Below are 23,320 nucleotides of genomic sequence, written 5' to 3' on the forward strand. Positions count from 1 at the left end.
GAAACAAAATAAAAGAGATCCTTCTTTCATGGTGAAAGGTCTGGAACCACCAGAGATCATCTCTCCCAGGATCTTTCCAATTCTCATATCCGGTTATTTTTTTCCCTAGTTCCTAGAGTACAGAAGATATATAAAACATGAAAGCACTTTAAAATAGTTACCCTGCCTGCTTTGAGCCATAGCCAAAGGGTAACCTGAAGTCCACGTGGAAAGACAGAACTTGGGGACCATCGATGTCAGCAGGAGTACAGAAAACGAGGGGAGTAGCTGACAGTCCCTCACAACACAGGTGGCCTGGTCATCATCCTCGCTCCTTCCAAAGAGCCAAGGCTCCACGCCCACCATCAAGGGCTGGTAAAGAAGGAAGACGGGGAGAACGAACGGGTCAGGAAGCGAAGGACAAACTGCGACGTGCGAGTGGCTGGCCGGGCCGTGGGGCAGTAACTCCAGCAGACGGCAGCTGCACAGGGGACTGGACTTTCCTGACAGTGCCGACTGAGCTGGGGAGCGAAGGGTCAGGAGAGACAGGACGGTGCTGGGGAAGGGCAGACGGAAAACCGCAGAAAGTTCTCACATGGGAGGAGGAAGCGCAGGAAGCCAAGGTGTGTAAAGGACACCACGTTTGAGGAGGTGCAAATATGCCATCACAGGGGCTGGGAAGAGGGGCGAGGAGGGGGAAGCGGCAGCTAAGAGGAAAAGGACATTCCTGCTCCAGAAAAGATCAGGAGGAAGGGCTCCTGAGTGTAATCAAGGGGTGCGGGATGCGCGAGGCCCGCCTGTAAATAAACACACCAGTCGACGGTCTGGCAGGCACAGAAAAGCTGGCGTAATCTCACGATTAGGGAGTGATACACGAACACATTCGAGAACAACCTGCAGGGGCACCTGGCGGCGTTTGGGGGGGAGGCACGGGGGGGGGGGGTACGGAGGGAGGCGGGCGGGGCGCTCAGTCGGTTGAGCGTACGACTCTTGATTTTGGCTCAGGTCATGATCTGATGGTTCGTGGGTTTGAGCCCCGTATCGGGCTCGGCGCTGACAACACAGAGTTTGCTTGAGATTCTCCCTCCCTCCCTCTCTTTCTGCCGCACCCCCACCAGCCCGCTTTCGCACCCTCGCTCAAAATAAACATTAAATAATAATAATAAACCTTCAAAAGTCTAAAATAGCTTTACTTGTTATCCAAATTAAGTGATTCACCTAAAAAACACAGGCTGATCACTAACTGCTGCTTCTTCAGCTGAGAAGTCCTTCTGTTCCTCCCTGTTAACCACTTCCACGGAGCTGACACTGGTGTTCTGGGAAGGCTGCTTCGGCCCAGGGAAAGAAAGAACGAGATTTGGCTCCTTTGAGGTGCTTAAATGCCTCGGCAAACTGCAGGTGACGTCAGCTCCAGGAGACTTCTTAACTGCAAAGGTAACGTGCACATTGAAGATCCGCTGTGCTTCTTCAGAGCACCCGCTTAAAATCCAGGTAGCTGTAACCTGTGTTGCTATGTTTCACTTAATAAACACAATTACCGCTACAGAGAAAACGGACTTCCGCCTTTTAAGATGTCACTTTCAGATATACTACATTCGCGAAATATGAAAAACACACACAAAACACACTTTTATAAATCGGAATGAAGACTGGAAATACCCTCTCAAATAGGCTTCAGAACAAATCAATCCAAGCACTTGTTATACACATTTTCAAACTACACATATTTAATACCTTCTGGATCTGGAGCCATGAGAAGCTCTACTTCTGTCGAAAGACTCGTGAAGAAATCCTTCAGGAAGAACAAAGCGTCCTAAAATGAAAAGATGCAATTATAACCAAAGGGAAGGGAAGGGAAGGGAAAGGCAGATTGATTCTAAAACTAAAAAGCAAAGTGTCTTACAGTCCCATATTTGACTTCTTATTCATCTACAATTTTTACTGTGTCAGGCGTTGCTCCTTTCTCTCTCTCTCTCTCATTTTCTCTCTCTCTCTCTCTCACACACACACACACACACATTCTGTTAATTCTCCCAACCCTGAGAAAATCAAATGTGAAAATTAAGACACAGAGGGGTTAAAAATTACATAGCTATTTCTGAATCAAAACAAATTTTAGTTTTCTTGGAAATACAGCATTCTCGGTCTTCAACACTAGTTCTCACCGCAAACCGGCGGTGGTGGTAATACCGACACGAGCAACAGCTGGGGCCGCACAAGTTCTCACTGTCTTAATGTTGCCCTTACTGCCATGTTATGCTGCCTTAATACATGTTCTTCCTGGAACAGGGCACTCGGAATCAGTAAGCCCACTCAGTATGGTCTCTTCTGAAATTACATAGTAACAAACATGCACAGGCCTGTCTTGATGTCATCTGAATAAACCGTATTTGCCCATTATTAGCAGCCGCATTTTACCTCCCTCCCTCAAACCAACAAATCCATTTTGGAAAATATGAAAATGAAATGCCTGAGCCTCTTCTTTCTAATTCTTCCCTTGCCTTTGGAAAAATCCTAAATAAATATAACACGTTAATATCGCACCAGAAAAAGCGATGTGACAGTCAATTACAGGGCACAATATTTGGTGGCATACCATAAGTTTGGTAATTCCAAGGGATCTGATCAACTAGTAACCACATTCACCAGAAGTATAAATGATGGAAGTTAGAAAGGTATTTTCCTAGGTAACATGGCATATGGGAGACTGAAGGATGGGGCTGAAGAATAAGCAGCTACTTATGGAAATATTCTGGTTCTGCAGTAGGGTAGTCGGTTCATGATTTGTTCATTATTTTATTGTGCTTTACACACGTATAGAACTTGTTATTTACATTACATAATAATATGCAGATACACGTATGTATGTATATATACACACATTTAATATGTGTATCGAGAACTAGATGTTAAAGTTAACCTAAATGTTACCTGTCATTATTGGACCGCTAGATGGCGATATTTTAACACTATAAATGCTTTGACTCCATGACTGCCTTCAAAAAAAAAAATACTAGTAAGAGAAAACTCTAGGTAAAAATATGCTCTAAAAGGGGCACCTGAGTGGCTCAGTCGGTGAAGCATCTGACTCTTGACCTCGACTCAGGTCACGATCTCGCAGAACCTGAGCTTGAGCCTCACGTCGTGCTCTGTGCTAACAGCATAGAGCCTGCTTGGGACTCACTCTCTCTCTCTGCCCCTCCCCTGTGCTGTGTGCTCTCTCTCTCGCTCTCTCAAAATAAACATTTTTTTTTAAAAAAGGAAGACTACAGAGACAGCGGCTTTTATCCATTTTTACTACAAATGCACAAAACAGAAAAGTACTAATCACCAGCGTTTCAATGTTCTTAGAAGTTTTGATTTTGTTATTTATGCTACTCTTTACAACTCGATAAAACTTGATTTTAAAACTAGCCAGAAACAGACCCTTCACAAATAAGTGTACAGATGTCAAAGCAGCACATGACGCGATGCTTAGCGCCATCATCAGGGGAAATCCAAATTATAACCACAATGAACACCAAATAAGACAGTTCAACACACAACACCAAGTTTGGCCAGAGTGTGAAGAAGAGGCAGCTCTCACCTGCTGCAGTGGGGGCATACGATGGTGTAACCGCTGCGGGGAACAGGCAGCTTCTCACAAGAGCTAAACACACATCTGCCTCGTGACCTGGAAATTGTTTACAATGCCCAACACGAATGGAAACCCAGATCCACAAGAAGATTTGTACACTAACTTCATAACAGCTCTATTTATCGGAGCCAAAACCGAGAAAACCATGCAAATGTAAATCAGTAAGTAAACGGATACACAAATTGTGGTACAGCCGTACGGTGAGATCCGTACTCGGCAATAAAAGGGAACAGACTGAACAGAAACAAACAGACCTGCGTCAGCACGGAGGGAGCGCATGGCATGGGAAGCCAAATACATTTCCACTCACACGAAGTAGTGGGACAGGAAGGCTGACCCGCGGGGACGGGAAGGAGGTCAATGGCTACTGGTGGAGACCGACTGCAAAGGGGCCCGGGGGACTCTGAAGGGAACAGAAAATGTGCTCTATTTCAACTGGTGTAGTAGTTACTCACGTGTGTATCTTAGTCAAGCTCCAACGGTAAACCTAATATCCTGGCACTTTACTGTATGCAAATTATACCTCCATACAATCAATTTCTTAAAAGTTTAAAAAAAACTTTTTTAAAGTTTATTATTTTTGCAAACAGACTATAGTTATTCTAGCTTTAAGGTGCTATGATACAAGATATTAACAGTACAATATGACTTAAAGTGTTAAAATAATTAATTTTCATGTCATACTCAGACTCAGGCAACCAAGCAATGATGCTAAAAAAAACACCAATATGCAAACTGGCCCTGCCATGTATTCACCGTTTCCAACCTCAGCCAAGCACAAACTCACCTTACCAGAATGGCCTCACACGTCCTCTCACACCCTGAACTAGACCCTCAGTGCCTTTACAAAAAGCTTCGTGTGACTAACTCCACTGCATTCCTTAAGACCCACCTCAAGTGTCACCTCCTCCAGAAAGCCTTTCCTGATTACCCTCCACACTCTTCTAAACTCCCAGACGGCTAAGGAGCCCTTTCTGCTGGGGTGTAACATGCTCTGCCTATCTTTACTACTTGTACTCACCACAGGGTGTTTAAAAAGTCCTCTGTTTTATGTTGGTCCTCCCCCCACCCCCACCGCCCCGTACAGAGGTCTTTGAGGATGGGTGTTTGCCTAGCTTCGTATCTCCAACATCTTAGCACAGAAGCTGGGACAAGGCTGGCATCCAGCAGATGATCTGGGGTTAATAAGCATGTCTTCCCTATGCAGATTTCCAGGCAGTGAGACACTGAAATGGATCCCAGACTAGGAGAGTCAGGCAATCTGGCCTCTTCATATTTCAGATCCCGAACTGCTGACTTACACGACCGTCATCATCTACTTACCCTCCCCCAGACGAAAACCACCCCTTCCGCCTGGTATCCTGCCTGCCCTACGGGTACACCGAGCTTTGGAAGCAATGGCACTGAACTTCAACGGCAATGCAGCTTTTTGAAAACGTGAGAAAACACTGTGTGGCTTTCATACTTGATCCAGTTAATAAAGTCAGAGATATGTTCGCTGAGAAAAATATTACTCAAAGCACAGTCGTTCAACTGATTTGTTTTCAAAAGAAAACACGGAGAATGCGAGTAATTGGTTTTCTATCCAGATGACCATTTGCTATCTCAAACTAAGGTGGCGGGGTGGGGGGGGGGGTCGGCGCAGTGAATCCCTCCCCAACACTTGGGAGCATGGCTGTGTTCTCCTAGGGTTCACATCTTGGGGAATTATTTCCTGCTACTCCTCAGTTACACCATAACAGTTATTTCTGTTTTCTCAACGGTTAATATTTTCCCATTTCAAAATCACAATGCTTTATAGCTCTGAGTAAGAAATTAAGCCCACTATTAAAGAAAAAAGCATATTAAAGGAAACCGGGCTAAGTCTGCCAAAGTCATGCTATAAAGACGCATCTCGCACAAATTCTTGGTCAGGCTGGTGAGTTCCACGGATCAAACTTCCCATAAATACTTCATCGTATTCCTATTCCAATACAGGCCAATGTATGGATGGACCAAATTAAAATACGGGTATGCAAAGATATTCTTCTCCTAACGAGAGAACATAAATCTCAAGTGCGCGTCAGCAGGACCGTCCCAGCTCAGAAGCGACCAGTATTGATGTAAAGCCGTGCTGAACTTCTGCGCTTCACGAGACTTTTCTGAGAAATGCCTATATTTTATGATATAAATATTGATACATTATTCCTGAAATATCTGCTACTTATTTAGATAAGTCACCATGATTCAATCCATACTACTTAAGCAAACCAATAATGCTGTCCCACATACTCTCTACTTCAAACCTGAGCTCACAACACAATGTAGGCTGGGACGGGACAGTTTTGTTATTTCAAAAGCAGGCTATTCTAACAACTCCATTTATTTTCTCTGTTGTCACGTGCTTCGGTTAGTAAGAACAACAGACCTTTAACACCGTGCGACAGGCACGAAGCTAAATATTTAACGCTCACTATCTTATTCAATCTTCATTTTTACAACTGATGCTACATCTATTACTTGGATTCTACCAGCAAAGAAACAGAGGCGTGGAGAAAGAACGTGCCCGGAGCCACACAACCAGGACAAGAGAACCGAGATGCAAACCCCGAGCCCGGGCCCCGCACCGCCAGGCCGCACCCCTCTGAAGCACCACGTGGTCGTGCACCTTGAACGAGTGTGCCCAAGAGGTGCCGGCCACGTTTTACACAGCCGAGTCAACGCAAAACCCGCAATAATTTGATGGGATGCTTGCTAAAACACGGCAAAGTGCATTTCTTTATGTTTTTCCACAAATCTCTGCTGCGTGTGATCTCTTTAGGTACCAATTTAGTGATCTGCCACTCTGCCCAGGGCAGTAGGAATTCTCTTCCAGGTGCTGCGGTTAAGACAAAACCGCTCATGGGCGCCTGGGTGGCTCAGTCAGTTAAACGTCCCGCTTTGGCTCCGGTCATCATCTCGAAGGTTCTTGAGCTCGAGCCTCGCATGGGGCTCTGTGTCACCAGCTCAGAGCCTGGTACCGGCTTCGGATTCTGCGTCTCCTTCTCTCTGCCCCTCCCCCACTGATGCTCTATTTCTCTCTCAAAAATGAATAAACATTAAAAAAAAAATTTAATTAAAAAAAAATAAAAAAGACACAACCGCTCTTATCTTTCAATCACAGATAGGAGGGAGTCCTTTAACACTCCCTGAAAACACCCGTTTACCTGCACAAGCATGTGTACGTGAGGATGAGAGCGTGGGAAGCAGGTACTCAGTGCTGCGGCACGCACGCGACGAGGAGACAGGGAATAACATCGAATGTTTACCCACCAACAGAGCAGGTCCCAAACGCCTAATGAGTCCGCCCTGCTCCTCACCAGCAGAACTCTGCTTCAGCTACGCAACTTCCGTAGAAGTGAAATCGTAAGCATTTTAATTCTCCTAAATTGAACCTCTTCTTCCGGATGCGGGACATTTTTAAAATCTCAACTCCCTCAAGAATGTTTGCGGTACAAACCTGATCAATATTGAGGCGAAGTGGCATCAGTGACACTCTTAGGCAGCATTCCTGCGGTGACCTGCCGGACTCCGGGCGCACATGTAACGCTTTCACTGTCAACTACGAGAGGAGAAAAACATCCCCCCCCCCCCCATGACATTACAACCTCGTTTTCATTGAAAAAGGACAAACAGAAAAGAAAAGAAAAAAAAAATCCCATTTCTCTTTCTGACACGAGAACTAGAAGTGGAGTTGTTGACCTTTGCCCTCAGGAGCCTGACTCAGACTTTTCTGGGTCACACGCTCCCTGAAGAATCTCATGAGAGGTATGGATTCTCCTTAGTGGACAAGATGCGGGTGACGGTGTCGTCTCCCGGGGGTTTGCTGGGTCCCTGAAGCTGACTCCAGCCATACTCCAAAGACGGCTGCTATGACGTTTTCTTCCAGCGAGCCTGAGCGAATCATTTCTGTTCCACTAAAACTTGCAAAGTGTTCGAAATCTGGAACATTTCCAGCTTCCAGCAACACTAAGTATTCTGTGTAGATCACTATGGACTTCTGGTTTTCCTCAGGCATCAATATACTGGCAATTATAATTAACGGACCCTCCAAGTGATGTGTAAAATAATTTTTAAAACATAAAACTTTAAGCAGCATATTTAAAAGGGATTTTCATGTTAAAATGAAAAAAACAAAAAAAACACCAACCCAACAATTTTCCCCAGTCTAAATCTGCAGTTAGATACAATAAAAACACTTTTCCAAAACTAATATAATGACAGAAAATAGGAGGCCTTGAATCTTACCATGTTGGAATGAGCTTTTCGGGGCATCTCTTTACTGCAATACAGGTACAAAAACTTATTCATTTGTGATGTTGCCAGACGATCTCGAATTTCAAGATCCTGCACGATGAACACCTGCCGGGAGACTGGGTGCTCTAAGAGGCTGGACTCGCATTCCGGCTTGCAAGGGGGGTAGACCTCGTGCTGAAACTTCACCTTCACAGCCAAGAAGGAACACACAGCAATTTTTACTTTTTATTCAAATTAGAATTCCTCCTTCAAACGCAAAATATCCCTCACCATTTTTTGAATTCTCACTTTCGGAGAACATAACAGTTCTTTATTTGTTCACGTGTTTATTGATCTATGTGTCCCCGACAAGGATAAGCTTGACTGACATTTCTTATTTGATCTTGGCAAACTCCCTATCCTTTTCAGGCAAAACCCTCAACAGGAGTAATACACACGATCAGCACCTTGCGTACCTATGAAATTGCTTGAAAGGGAATCGATGCGTGCAGGGTTCAAGTCCCAAAGAGGGAGGCGGGGGGGGGGGGGGGACGATCCTCACTACAATATTCCTATGTTAAGTACCCCAATATATGACACTGGGCACAATCCCAGACAAGCTGAAAGGATTAAATGCATATAATGTCATTGGTGGCCTGAACATACTGGTCCCTGACATTCACGAGGGACCGACAGAGGTGCCATCCAACGGCAGGCCCTCTCACATAGACAGACACTCAAAGGCAGTGGTTCCCCAAGTGTGGGCCTGGAAAAGGGAGTTATCAGAATCGCCTGGGGACTCATTAAAAATGCAAATTCACGGGCCCCACCTCAGACCTACTGGATCAGAAACTCTGGGGCCCAGCAACCTGTGTTTTAACAAGCCCTCAAGGTGCTTCTGACTCCTGCTCAACTCTGAGAGACACTCCTCTAGGGAAAGCCTGGGAAAACACAAAACCCCCTCAAACTTCTCAGAACATTTAAGAAAGAAAAAGAGGTAAAAGTTTTACAGGACCCCTTGCACTTGTCCAATCCAGAGGCGTGGGGCTGGTGGCTCAAGACCACAAGGTGGGGGCGTGACTCCAAACCCCCATTAGTGCTCCCACTTCAGGGGCTTTTTTCCTTCAAACTGCCATCTCACCTTGCTTAACTGTATTTCCATTAAAAAGTCATGGTTTCTTCCTTTTCCCCCACACACCACGTTACGTCCATGCCTCGTGGGTGTGTGAGAAGGTGAGCTGTGAGGACTGCTATAAATGGAGAAAAAACAAACAACAACAACAACAACAACAAAACCTTTTGTTGCAGGAATATTCAAAGAAAGGCAATGAATGACCTCAGGAAAAACAGTAAGATAAAAAGAGAAAATGAAGATTATAGAACCATCAACATGTTGCCACAAACTGTATTTCTATGTGTCAAAGCCAAACACACATTTAACAAGTACTTCAGGAGCCTCGAGCCCTAGCCTAGCACCCAGCGGGATGCCCGAGAGAGTCAAGGGCACACATGGTTCCTGCCTCCTGAGGCACAGGCTTTACTGCACTGCCCTCACCTGCTCACATAATGGTCCTTCTGAATGGAGGCCAGGGCCTGGGTCTTCCTCATTTTGGTGAACGTGCCTCTAACACAGGCTCTGGCACAGGGTAGGTGCCCCAAAATTGTGCTGAATGGAAATCACTTAAGTTGCCTTAGTTTGGTAAACATACAAACAATGCGAATAAGTTTACAAATGAAGAGCTTTTATATTAAAGGAGTAACTTAAATTACATAGTTTTCAATACTCCTTTATTAATACTCCTTAAAATGACAAATTCTACGTATGCTGTGAAAAGAACATAGTGGCCTGTAAAAAAAACAAAACAAAAAGCTTCTAGTAAGTTTTTGTAGAAACTTGTAGAAACAAGAAAACTTCTTGTAGAAATCAACTTACATATAACTTTTAGCCGGAGAAGTAGGAGGGACTGTTCCAAAATCCTTTCCTCCATAAAGATGCCAAACAAGAGAGACTTCTTTAACAACATACCGGACGACAGGGATGGGAAAGTGCAATGGGGCTTTGCTTGTATCTGTCTTCTTAATGGGCTGACTAAAATAATTCTCTCTTATTACAATTGCATCATCAACCATTATTTTTACAATTGGTTCTTCTTCCTTCTCCTACAACAAAGAAAGAGGGAACACATCCTATCTTGTCGCAGTACAAACCACTGATTACGCTGCTTATCTCAAGATTTCTTGATTCTGCATTCTTTTTAACAATAATTTCAATATACAAAACGGGGCTAGTTACAATGTAATCACCACGTTGGATACTCTGCATTAACCATAAACTGGACTTTCTGTTCTACGTAAATCATTCCATAAAAAATTTTTATAGTCTTCGGTTTGGCTTTTACTATTTGTTTGATAATAAAAAAGGCACAGATATAGCAAGCGTCTATCTGTGTGTATGTGGAGGGGGCTCTATAGTTCTCTAATTCAAAGTCAATATTACATTTCAAACTTAACGTACTTCAACATGCTGACCAAATTACCATGATCCTCGTAATGAACTTGTTGAGAGTTTGACTGCTTTTTAGTTTCCCAGGACGTAGTAAAACAAATACACTTACCTGCCAAGTCACTACTGAGCAGTTTAACACATATATACACTAAATGGTGATGCATAAAGTTCCATTTCAGCACCAATGCTTACCCATTTTAGTAAACTGTGGATTCATTAAATCCAGACCATCCTTTTTAAATATGAGCATGACTCTCTGGGGCACATGGGTGGCTCAGTCACTTAAGCCTATGACTCTCGATTTCGGCTCAGGTCATGATTTCATGGTTCGTGAGATCAAGTCCCACATTAGGCTCTGAGCTAACAGTGCAGAGCCTGCTTGGGATTCTCTCTCTCTCTCTCTCTCTCTCTCTCTCTCTCTCTCTCTCTCTGCCCCTCCCCAACTCGTTCCCTCTCTTTCAAAATAAACAAACATTAAAAATAAATACATTAATGTGAGCATGACTCTAACATGGAAATGATACGTATCAACCATCCATCAGCCTTCACACAAACCAGATCTTATCTTTCCCAATTCTTGGACTAGCAACTCTAGATAGCACTCCTTTCTGCCACTTTAATACTCTGAAGAGCTATCTTACTACCCACAACATCTGCAGCTTAATAATCTATGTAGAAAATTTTGCAAACATAGAGCGTTCTTCTCTGAGTTTCTGAGAAATGTGTCATAGAAATAGTAAAGTATAGCAAACATTTGCAAAGCCTCCATAATAAATTACAATATGAAGTCATTCTCAACTACAAAGAGTTAAAATAAAACCTAAAGACTCTTTTTCAGGTACCCTTTGGTCAATTTTACTTGTAACACTACCTTAAGGCCTCAGTTACATGATCCATTTATTACCTGAATAGTTGCTCTTGGTGCAAAAAGAATGCAAAAGTCGTCATTCTCAGTGGGAGCACCTGTCATTGCATCACTGATCAGGTGGTGTGTGAATGAGGTGTAAGCAGGGCCGGGCTCCTGAGACATGTTCCCACTCTCATCTGGAAACAGGAAGAGGTCTGAACAACATGGCTCCTGAACCTGAGATTTTTCACTCAAAACACCTAGGTAAAACAAACAAAAACCAAAAAAAACCAAAAAAACAAACAAACAAAAAAAAAAACAACAAAAAAAAACCACTCAATTTTGGCACATTTTGAAACATCGACAATAATGCTCGGTAACCATTTTAACCACATGTCAGCTGCACACTGTGTTGAATGTTTTCACCGGCCATATCTCATTTCTGTCTGACAATAACCCTCTGGCCACTACTAAGGAAACTGACAATAAGTTTGATGTTCTCCAAGCAAACAGTGAACGACGGTCTCATAAAGTCATAGAGACTCTCCTCTCAGTTATTTGGCATCAGTGAAGCTCAGAAATTCGGCAGCAGCTGGTTAGTGTTGACTGGAGGTTCGTTAAAGCCAGATTTTCATATGAACAGCTCTGTCCTGTGGGTGGAGCTCTGGAAGAAGCTTCTGGGACAATAACGCAAGGGGAGGGAAAGTGGTTACGTATGGCCGTCCCTCCCCTAAAGACTACAGGAAATCTCTGCTTCTGGAGGGGGATGGGTTGGAAACAGCGGCCACTCGGTTTTCGGCCAGGGAGTGGTGCCGTGTGAAGGACGGGCTACTTCATCCGGTGCTGGATAGCCCAACGGGACACCTGTTCTCAGGTAGCCCTGTCAACGTGAAGTTCACAAAAGACCGCACGTGTGCCAAACCTGAATGTGAACGTACGTTTTTATGCATTTCTCCCACGTATCTTTCTCCATTCAGTCATTCCAACCACTGGATGGATGGAGAACGCGAAGATGGAGAAAGTGCCATTTTAGCCTCAAGAGGCTCCCAGACCAGATTTTAAATTCTTCTAAGTTACTCATCCCTTGTAAGTGCCTGGTGCACCAGAATACTGAAGCTGTCCAGTAAATATTCGTGAAATATTCTTTCCCACATAAGGAGGTTAGCTGCTAATGTTTATTACAGATAATGTAGCACACACAGGAAGCTAAAAGTTCCTGTTTGTTTCCTGAGTTCTAATTTATTCTAAATTAGAACGAAAGCAACATTTAACGCTAAACTTTTCTAACACCAGGAGATAATCTTTTCAAATTAAGATTTTAGAATATGTAGAAATGACTACGTTCATCCAATTAGAAAACAAACACTTTTTAGATGGATGCTTCAAAGTATTTAGATGCTTCAGTCTGGCTATCGAGGCTCTCTCACCGGCTGGTTCCTCCCCGTCTCTCCACCTTTACTGGCCAATTCTTTTCAATGAGAAGGGAGCTTGCGCTCCCGTAACCGCCTGGGCTGTGAGATAATTAAGGCTTGTGCATGCTTCCGTGCCTCTGTCAATGTTCATGATCCTGCCAAGATTACCTCCTCTCCCTTCCACATACCTAAACCCTATCCACTCTTGAAAAGCCAATTCATGTCACTTGCATTGAAGTCTAATGAGATGGTTCCCATCCCTCCTGAACAGCAGTTGGGGGATGGTGACACTTTCTGAAGCTCTTTCTCATGTCGTTTCTCAATCGTTCTAAGTAAGAGCATCAGTTTGATTTAGTGCCGATCTGTTTTACGAAACTCTATGCCAACAGAAAAGATAAGCTCCGTTTTCCGTTTAATCTGTGTCCCCCACAACACCCCGGCCAGTGTCGTTTATCTACTAGACACTCGATAAACACAAGCTGATTGACTAATAAATATCCACCCGAACTCAGACTTGTCTTTTCGTTACTAAGTTACTTGCTGAAGAATGTATATGCGTACAAATAACGTAAGGCTCAACTACGGCCCCGAAGCTCCCGGGGGAAGAAGGCCGGGCCCATCCTACCGTTAGACTGGCCTTGTGCAGACGCAGTGGCCTGCTGCAGGTCAAGCTCCTCCATAGCATCACTCATCAAATCCCGTAGCATCTGTTGATCTGCTTCTGGAAGTACTGGGCCTCGTGAGGATGAGCGGCCACCGGAATCTACCTACAGCCAAAAAGCCTAATTAAAAATAACCGAAAATGCTCTAAGAAGCAAATGACTTAGCATGATTTTGTCCCGGAAATACACTACATTTTACAAACACACCGGAAGCAGGAACGCAGGCAGTGTTCCACATTCTGCTCGGCAGCGCTTACGTCTTACGTTTTTAGCATCATCACCATCACCCTGACAACTACTGGCAAACAGAAATAAATACGCCATCACGTCCCAGCCAGCACAGTGAACTGGGGTCGTGAAGAGACAGCACATTAGAAGAGACAGGATAAAAATACTGCAGTGAGGCTGGGGGAGAGGGAGTCTCTCTGCAGAGTTAGATCTGCTCAGATCTGGCAGCTACAACAAGGCTCACCCCTTTGACACCAAAAGCCGCTGCAGATCAGAGCCTCAGGTCTTGGGATGAATGGACATCTGTCCAAGGACCGCAGGGGGCACACAGGGGGCACACAAACCTACTGAATGGGGATTCTGGGGGCTCATCTCCAGCAGGGAGCTTAACCATTTTGGTCAGTGAACTGTGCATTCATTACATCCAGATCACGCTTTTCAAATGGGAGCAGGACTCTGAACTGGAAAGATCTCATTTGAAAGGGATAATTTAAAGTAACTTTTAGTAAACCGGAGAATGTTTTTAAAAAGAGAATAAACAGTAGAGAGGGAGTGTCACGAATCACCTTCTTATCGGTGGGAATATAGCAGGAGCAAGGAGTCAAAAACAGAAGTGTAACACAAATGAAGGGTAGAAGCATCCCCTGAACAAAAGAATGCAAGGTCCATCAGGCTCTTACTAGAGGCTCCATCACCAAAGAGACCGAATTCTGTTCACAGACCAGACCATGAAAAAGAATGAGAAAACACTGAACACTTAAAAAGGCTAAACACACTCGACACTGTTCACTCTAGACATGAGCGAGGACAGAGAGGTAATGTACGGGGGCATAAGAAAGCACTGAACCGGAAATCCAAATACCTGAATCTTGTTGCCATTTTGGTTGCTAGTTTGGGCGAATCACCTAATTCTCTGGGTTTTAATTTATTCACCTATGAAACAGAGGTGATAATCTTTACCCTGTCACACTGGGTTAAGGGAAATCACACAGGAGAACATAGACTGAAAACTGAACAGAATCCCACGTAACAAACATGAAGGAGAACAGAGGCCTCTGGAAACAATATGAACACCTGCATCTCCCCCTCTCAGAAGCAGTTTTACACACGACTTGCACATCGCAAGCTCTTACATGCTAAATGTTTTCTTTCTTCCTGGAGGTGAGATGAAAATAACTCAAGTCTGGAAAAAAGTATTATGTTGGCCGAGAAGATTAAGGTTTTGAAACAAAGAATATCAGACAGCAGAACGGTTTTCCAAAAAGGCCCCTGGAACCACCTTTCCAGACCTCATCACTCTGACAGTAAATAATAGAGGATTTTTCAAAGTTTCTTTTCTACCTCGTGACGGTCACGAAGACCTCACTGACTACACCTGTCACTCGTGTGGCTGCAACGGGTCAGGGTGAGTTAGTTGTAATGCACGATACCGCTGGCTGTACCTTTGTCTTTCTTTCAGGGGCTCCAGGCTCCGTCTCCGCCTTGTTAGCCGCATGTAAGTCCCCATAGCTTGCGATGTACTGAATGAGATTCATTAACGCAGCACAAGAGTCCGAGCATGTTCTGATATGGACAATGTCACTCGAACAGTGTAGCTCAAAGCGCGGCTCAGTCTGGGCGCACACAAGGGAAAATGGATGAAAACATTTTCCAGGGGCGCCTGGGTGGCTCAATCAGTTGAGCGTCCAACTCTTGGGTTTCAGTTCAGGTCATGAGCTGACGGTTTGTGAGTTCGAGTCCCGCATAGCACAGAGCCTGCTTGGGATTCTCTCTCTCCCTCTCTCTCTGCCCCATCCCTGCTCGAGCTTATGCTCTTTCTCAAAAATAAATAAACTTAAAAAAAAAAAAATTTAAGAAAACGTTTTCCAAACGAGATAAGAATTTCTTTTGTTGCATAGGTTTACATCAAATAAAGTAGAATATAATTATTCTTGCCACAGGAAATGTGTATTTATAATGACTAAATCCCAATTTTAAAACATTTTATCTACTTCCAACCAAAACAATTTTTACAGTAAATTCAATACTTCTTTTTAGTCTCTCCTATAAAAAGGACTTAGATAAAAATTTCCATTTATTTTAATAACTTACTTGCTCTCCATCAGAATCAGATTTCACTGCAGTTATGGTTAATTCCAAAAGCCCCATATCCATCACACGAACATAATCTAAAATTTTTTAAATTAACAAAATATCTGAGCAAAGCTTTCAAAAAATGCTGATCCAACCAACATGTATTAAAACTAGCATCTCTTTAAAATTCATGGCAGTTGGTGCTAAAAATATTTAAAATGCAATGGAAATATAGTTTCATCCTTTAAAAGTCCTACAATTCCCTTTATTTAGAAACAAAATTAATCTTTTACTAAGTAAAGAGTATATATAACTTGATGCACTTAACTGACATTCTAAGGACATTACAACTTCAAACTGGTATTTAACAAGATCCTTAGTTCAATGGCATCATTTCAGAGTTCAAATGCTTTAAAATATTCATGTACAAAAAATAAAGAGCATTCATCTAACCCCAGATTTTGTTTTTCAACTCTTACCTCTGTTCAGATTTATAGTAACAGTATTACACTTGTCAGACAGATGCAAAGCAGCTTCATCCAAGATTATTCTGAGGAAAAAAGATAAAATCAACCTCTAAGCACTTAACTTGGAATACCTAACACGTGATCACGGCACACTTAGGTGTATCGTTCTTCTGATACACAAGTCATCAAAGTCATCTACAGTTTCTTACAAGTGCCATCTGACATTTCTTTAAAACTCACTGCTTCTGAGTGCTAGAAATACTTAATTTGTGTAAAGAGTAAGACTGAATCATCTGCTCAAATTGTAAATTTTCAGCATGTTTTAATAGATGCCCAAATTCACAAGACCTAAATTATGAAAATAAAGCGTATTAGGTCATATGGGAAGTTTATATTCTGCTTTAAGAAGTAAACTACCAATCTCAAGAATTCATTTCCTCCCTAAAAATAAAAAACAGTGATAAATAGAAGAGATGGGACGAATCATCTGAAATCTCAAAGTTGAAAACCTGGACAGAGAGACAGGACTATGAGTAAAAGAATGCTGGTTTTAACAAAAGATTGGGACTTGAATCGAGTTTAGCTAAGTATCAGTCAGCATGTTTGGACCAGCTGAATTTAGTAGTCAGCAAAGTTCACATAGACACCTGAGTGTAGATGATGATTTATCCAAGGCCACACTACTCGATACACTGAATGTTTCCACAGTGAGAAGAGATCGGATCGGCAAATAAAGAGGCCTAATACCGAAAAGAAACAAAAAACATCAGTTGGCTACAACAACAGAAACTCCCTTAAAAGAGCAGCGTGAACCTTAATTTGAATTACGTATTTTTTCAAAACTCAGTACCTACTTTGAATAGAATTTTATTTAGTCCATCTGTGAACTAACCTATAATCAAGTGCACAGCTCCAGAGATGAACGTGAAAAGTTGTAAATGAAGTTGGAGGATTATATCCCAGGACAGGTTCATCAGCAATATTCAAGAAGTATAAAATCTATAATCACAAAAATATTAAATGCCCTGCTTTAGAGGAAAAAAAAAAAAGTTTTGATAGAATATCCTTAATACCAATGTAAAATAAAATATCTCACAGAAAAAGCAACCGTTTATTGGAAAAATCAAAGCTAAAAGTAGAAAATCATCATTTTGAAGGAATTCATTTCAAAAAAGTATTTGCAAAACTAGGGTCTGAAATGATGAGAGAAGCCCATCTGACAACTGCAATGCTGCAGAAGTCTTGGGAAAATCCTATCTTATGAAACTGAAGTACGTATGATATACTTTTACATTATTTTGCCAGGGACAATTCTCGAAAAAAATAAATTTTGCTAAAAGATTGCTTACGCTCCACCTGGTTTTCTACATAATCCATTTTTGGGAGAAGTTATTTTTCCCTACATTATACCTCACTCAGTCTCAGTCTCTCTTACTGACATCCATTCTCCCATATTTCTATCTAAATAGGGTTAGACTAACCTCTCCCTTACAACCGAGTTCAGCGTTCACCCCAACTCTTTCCCCTCACCACACTGTTCTAAGCCTCCTTGTGTTCCCTAAATGCTTTTATGAAAGCTCTCAGAAAACTTTCGAGTATGAACTAATTTATTATTTTCAGAGGAAAGGAAAAAGTTCCCCTTTCTAAGGAAAATGAACAAGAATCATTGTACAATTCTCACATAGAAAAGAAATTAACCAACTGTATTTCATTAATCAAACAGTTGTTGTACTGGAAATTAATTACAAAAATCATTCTAAATGAATGTTAGAACATTCTCAAAGCATGTTACTGGCCTAGGGGATCGCTCTGAAATCACTCTGAAATATACCTTAAGGAATACAGGGTTAGAAGTGCAAGTCAATACACCATTCATCTTAGGTGCTCTAAGATTCTGGGTCACAGAATCCCTTCCCTTAAGTGACATACACGATAACTCTGTCTGTGGGAGATTTAGGGTCCAAACTTTAAGGTAAAAAAATCAATTTCGTTCTGGAGTGGTGATAATATTCCACTTCCTGACCTGAGAGGTGGTCATTTGGGAGTGTTTACTCCAGGGAAAACTCAGTGAGCACTGCTCCTTTATGATCTGTGACTTCACAGTGTGTGTACTACATGTCAGTATGAAGTCAGAAGGAAACCAATACGCACGTAACAACTCTCTTACCTGTTCGTGCCAGCTAAGCCCAGAAGGAAGCATCCTGTGCTGGAGTGTGGCTCCTTTCAATCCTGCAGCAATGAGAAATTCCTACACACAACAACACGAAGAATTCCATTTACCACCTATGTAATCCTCTAAATCAAAACTTGAGAAGTTTTTCTAAGGGAAAAAATGTGTTGCCTTTTATGCAATCACTTGGAGCTAGGAATCAAAGAAATGGCAAGTACATAATGGTACAAAAATACAAAAGACAAACCTTTGTATTGGACTCCGATTTATCAGACAGTATTTTAACTGCGACAGAGAGCATATTCGAAGTGTCACCTCCGACACCATCTGAAGCAGCTCTACTGAGGCCATCTTCTTCAGAGGAATAAATAGTTGGTTCCAACCAATGTGGGCGGGTTGAACTGGGCAGTCGTGTTTCTGTGGGAAGACTCACTCCATCCACTATGCCTACATCCACAACGAGATGACGACATAACGAAATGATCATCTGAAATTAGTTCAGACCTTCACAACTCAAAACAAAACTCTATATACTTCCATTGACTATAATGACCAAGAACCAGCTTGACATTAATAATCTGTATGTCTCTGCTAATGTTGGTATGAATGACGGTACTCAAGAAAAAAATTAAGATAGGAAATGCTAGGAAAATTAAATTTAAACAGAAAAATCTGATAAACATTAAGACTGTCCAAGTACTGTTTTCTACACTTAGAAGAAAAAAAAAAAAAGAATGTTGCAAATATCTTCTATTCACAAGGTAACAGGGAATGTGCTCACAGGATGGTAAATTCTATATTTGTTACCACAAGGAGATACTGTTTAAGAGAGTAACGACCATAAAGTCTTATCAACTCATCGGTGGATAATAAGATACAGTATATCCATAAAATGGAGTGTTATTCAGCAATGAAAAAGGATAAAACACCGTCACACCTGGATGAGGCCTGGAACCATCACGACAAATGAAAGAAGCCAGTCACAAAAGACCGCATACTGAATGATTCCATAAACATACAGAATACATAAATCCACAAAGTAGATCAGAGGTTATTTAGTGCTGGGCAGGGTGAAGGCTATGGGAGGGGTACAGCTAAGGGGTACCCAGTTTCTTTTAGGGGTGATGAAAACATTCTAAAGTTGACTGTGATGATGGTGGCAACAATTCTGTGAAATAGTAAAAGCCAATGAAATGTAGAGTTTAAATGGGTGAAGTGTATAGTACATGAATTGTATCTCAATAAAGTTGTTGCCCCAAAAAACATGAAGTCAACTCCTAATGTACAATAAGCATCACTTTGCCAATGGAATCAGAACACCCCACAGAAAATAATTTCTATTATCAGAGTTCTGTTCTCAATAGATTTTGTGAAATAAAATTTAAACCGGTCTAAACAGAAGCGAACAACACACACATGAAACGTGTCCTACCTTTGTGGTAAAGACTGAAACTGCTAGAATGAAGGCAGATGTAGTGCTTGTCATCAAAACCTTCGTATTTTGTCACACAAAACAAGGAACCACTATTGAACTCTAACCAGAATTCACCATGCTTGTTCTCCAACAGATCTCCATTATCTTGCTAAAAAAAAAAAAAAAAAAAAAAAGATCAGAAAAACACAGAAGTCATTATTTACATGCAGAAAAGGAAGAATGACCCTTGGGTTGCTCCTTCCTGATTCAGCTTCGAAGTTCCTCCCATGTGGTGGCAAATTGGTCTGATTCTGGAACCACCCACCACAGTGGTATTAAAAACTGAATAATTAAATGCTGGTGGGGCCTCTTCTGCCAAATGAATCCCTGTCCTTCATCCGCCTTTGTAACAGATAAAATTTCTAGCGATCACTGCAGGAGCAGAACCAGCATTTTTGCCAAAAGGACCATGTAACACTTGTCTTCTGATCTGCAGTGACAGCTCGTTCCCCAAAGCTGCGGTCACCAGGTCACCGCGGAGTGAGTGCCTCACAACACTGATCTTCCCCAGGCCCAAGACAACCTCCCACTCCCTCGATGACTGCATGTATGGATCAGGGGGGATTTGAAATAAGATACACTTGAAACACTTTGCATTTGCAAATCCTCACCTTTACTTCTGTGAACACTGCCATTAATCCATGATTAACACTCAGAAGAACTGAGAGAAAACTTTGTGAGTTCTTGTTCTGAGAGTCTAGTTTTTTTTTCCTACGGGAACGATAGTTGGGATCAAGGGTAGAGAAATACTGCAACGTCTCCTCCTCGGATCCACTTTCCTCATCTGCGAGAAACAAATGTCATAATTCTACAGTTCTGACAGTTATTAAAATAAAACAGTAACTGGAACATTATCACAATTCTTATCTTACAACCTGTTTTGTTCTTTTGTTTTTTTTACCAAGAATCTGGCCTCACAATAAGAACGTACTTACTATATTGCTCTCTTTCCCAATGAACTTAGGACAACGTGTATGGTGTCACTATAAAGGCAACACGTTTCACTGATAATACTCTCAATATATAGATGAAAGTGGGGAAATACTGTAAGTTACTAAAAGATATTATAAAATACATTACGAGTAGAAAACAGCCAAGAAATATTTTAATGCCAATTGAGAAAGGGTTGCTAATTTACTGATAAACCAGGCATGTTAATTCCAAACAAATTTAAAATACATTACCATAGTGAACTGTAGATTTAAATTGACTACAACTATCTTTGTTGAAGGTATTAATCAGTTGACTGGCTACGGAAAGACCAATACCATATGAAATATTCTCAAATGTCTCCACTGGCGAAGGGGCAGTTGGTTCCCAGAGCAGCAAGTCGTTAAAGATCCTATTATAGACAGAAGTTGAAAAATAAGGACATCACTCGTAGTTCCACTGAAGGTACACGACAGAACATGCCTTTAAGAAGTCACGTGAAGAATAATTTTTCTAAATGGTGACACAGAAATTAGACCCTACAAAAAAAAAAAGTTTTGTGTTTTGTTTTTTTTAAACATCCATTACGTTCTTTCAAAGGAAAAAGCACTGGTATGGCGCTAGTGGGGGGCCGTGAGAAAGGAATCCGTACGATGAGATAACCTCATCAGCTATCTGCCTAGTTTTGCCTGTGTGGTGTGCATACATCTAAATGCACTTTAAAGGAGGCAGTTAATTAAAAAACCCATGAGGAGCAAGGGAAAACTGCTCCCACAGGAGAGCACTCTGCAAGCTGCAACACAGCACGCTCTGTCTCGTGTGATGCCCCCCAATCCCACGGGGCAGCCAAGGAAGAACCATCACCCTCACTTCACGCTCGGAGACGCTGCCTCCCACAGGCCACACAGCTGATCTGCGGGGGAACTGGGGCCACAGCCCACATCTCGTCCGGCTCTCTCCTCCATCGCTCACCGTCCCTAGATAAGTGCGTTCCCTCCCACAGAAAGAGCAGCTTCATTGGGGAGTGCGCAGGAGACCAAGAGTGCAAGCGAAACAGGAGACCCTCTCACGAGCTGCGCAGCCAAGTCAAGACCGGCGACTAACGGGTTGATACGTGTCAAGCCAGGCGACCAACACATCCTCCTTTTTCAAAGAAATCTCTGTCCCTACTCTGATGCCCTTCCGTTCCTCCCCCCCACCCTCATCACCCACGCTCTACATTTCCACGAAAACTCAGACTTTACAACATCCTCTCTGAAGCCTTCTGATCGATTTGGACCCCCAGCAAATCCTTCACAGATGTAACTCAATCATGGTGCCTACAACGCTCTATTCTCTTGCTTCCCCTTCCTAGACTGCAGCCTCTCGGAGAGAGGGACGTAGGTCTTGGGCACCCTTCTATGTGCCTCGCACAGTGACTGTCACGTAACAGGCACCAAGGGTTTGAGGACTCACATGGAAGGAATGCCAAAACACAGACTGATCATAAAGCCCAGTGTGAATGCCAGCTAAGGTGCCAAGCCATGATGGAGCCCTGGCCCTTCCTGCGGGAAACCACTGGTCTAGGAATGTTCTGGGCCAATTCCTGAGCTTCTGCAGCCCTAGCAAGTATACACCAGGATGGAGTGCTGTGGCCCTCAGTAGACTGAAATCCCCACCCTGAAAGCTCTCCATCTGGGAAGCGTCATAGGTGAAGAACACCAGTGACACAGGCCAGAAATAGGTCTCATCCCAGACACAATGACAGCTGTGCCCCAAAACTGTGTGGTACTCACTGGCTTGCTGGCTTCTCTTGGGTATATTACTTATAGGACAAAGAAATGAAAGAGTCTAAACCCTGACCTTACTTTGAACTCCTATGTAAATAAATAACAAAGACATAAAAGGGAAAAAAAAAAAACAAAATGAAGAATCTTCTCGGGAAATAACTCTTCTCTTACTTATTCCCCACAACTATTCTCTCATCTTCATAGGTTAAAGAGAATCCATCACTTTATCTAAAACCTGGAGTTCCTGGGAGGTGACCTGTAAAGATAAGTTTCATATGACTTTACATTTTCCTTAATTTACACGTTGGTCTAAACACAGTCTTGGTACCATTAATACTGCAAAACACGGGTGATGTTTCTAATACCAAGAAAGAAGACGCCTAAGATATTTAAGGACATATCACCATGGTCCTGTGGCTGTGAGCTTAAAACATAAGATGCTCAATAAAGCTAGTGAAAATTCTTTTTTTTACATTCTATTCTACAGGACTTTTGAAACAGAAAAAACAGTCCTGTACCTGAGACTGTGTGTCTAAACAGGGCCAGATGACCCAGGCACTGAGGGAATAAACCAAGATCTTAAATGTGTGAAGTTAAGGCAAAGTTGGTTATAACTCCTGGTCAGAGTTATGTTTTTAGATGTACAAAAATTAAAAATAAGAATAAAAGTTATACTATATAATATATAATAATACACATTATATAATACATTATATTATATAATATATATGTATTTTATGTTATATATTATAGAATACATAACACTATAATACAGAACATATAATTATATAATTAAAAGGGCAATATTGAAACATTTAGCAAAACTCAAATGGGGTCTGAGGACTAGGTAGCACCAAGTATCAATTTTCTCACTTTGATGGCTGAGTTACAATTACGTAGAAGAATGTCCTT

At 42.2% G+C, this 23,320-nt stretch overlaps 1 protein-coding gene across 6 annotated transcripts in view; it reads right to left on the reverse strand.

The window, feature by feature from the left end:
- The window catches only part of ATG2B (autophagy related 2B), a 79,678-nt gene that overhangs the window by 18,265 nt on the left and 38,093 nt on the right, over positions 1 to 23,320 (reverse strand). For 4 of the 6 annotated variants that reach the window (XM_053224912.1, XM_027066566.2, XM_027066564.2 and 1 more), the window contains exons 19-36: positions 20,894 to 21,051; positions 20,321 to 20,493; positions 19,668 to 19,818; positions 18,483 to 18,682; positions 18,233 to 18,313; positions 16,958 to 17,064; positions 16,713 to 16,805; positions 16,078 to 16,148; positions 15,617 to 15,693; positions 14,968 to 15,138; positions 13,261 to 13,402; positions 11,281 to 11,483; positions 9,804 to 10,030; positions 9,012 to 9,120; positions 7,883 to 8,077; positions 7,095 to 7,196; positions 1,714 to 1,792; positions 1,198 to 1,405 (exon numbers count right to left, since the gene is read on the reverse strand). In XM_053224912.1, coding sequence (XP_053080887.1) covers positions 1,198 to 1,405; positions 1,714 to 1,792; positions 7,095 to 7,196; positions 7,883 to 8,077; positions 9,012 to 9,120; positions 9,804 to 10,030; positions 11,281 to 11,483; positions 13,261 to 13,402; positions 14,968 to 15,138; positions 15,617 to 15,693; positions 16,078 to 16,148; positions 16,713 to 16,805; positions 16,958 to 17,064; positions 18,233 to 18,313; positions 18,483 to 18,682; positions 19,668 to 19,818; positions 20,321 to 20,493; positions 20,894 to 21,051 — 2,547 coding nt within the window. Of the gene's footprint in view, positions 1 to 1,197; positions 1,406 to 1,713; positions 1,793 to 1,836; positions 4,020 to 7,094; positions 7,197 to 7,882; positions 8,078 to 9,011; positions 9,121 to 9,803; positions 10,031 to 11,280; positions 11,484 to 13,260; positions 13,403 to 14,967; positions 15,139 to 15,616; positions 15,694 to 16,077; positions 16,149 to 16,712; positions 16,806 to 16,957; positions 17,065 to 18,232; positions 18,314 to 18,482; positions 18,683 to 19,667; positions 19,819 to 20,320; positions 20,494 to 20,893; positions 21,052 to 23,320 lie in introns of those variants that run through there. The other 2 variants (XM_027066565.2, XM_027066568.2) reach the window with 2 other exon arrangements.

Source organism: Acinonyx jubatus, chromosome B3 (assembly GCF_027475565.1).
Source record: "Acinonyx jubatus isolate Ajub_Pintada_27869175 chromosome B3, VMU_Ajub_asm_v1.0, whole genome shotgun sequence".
NCBI lineage: Eukaryota > Metazoa > Chordata > Mammalia > Carnivora > Felidae > Acinonyx > Acinonyx jubatus.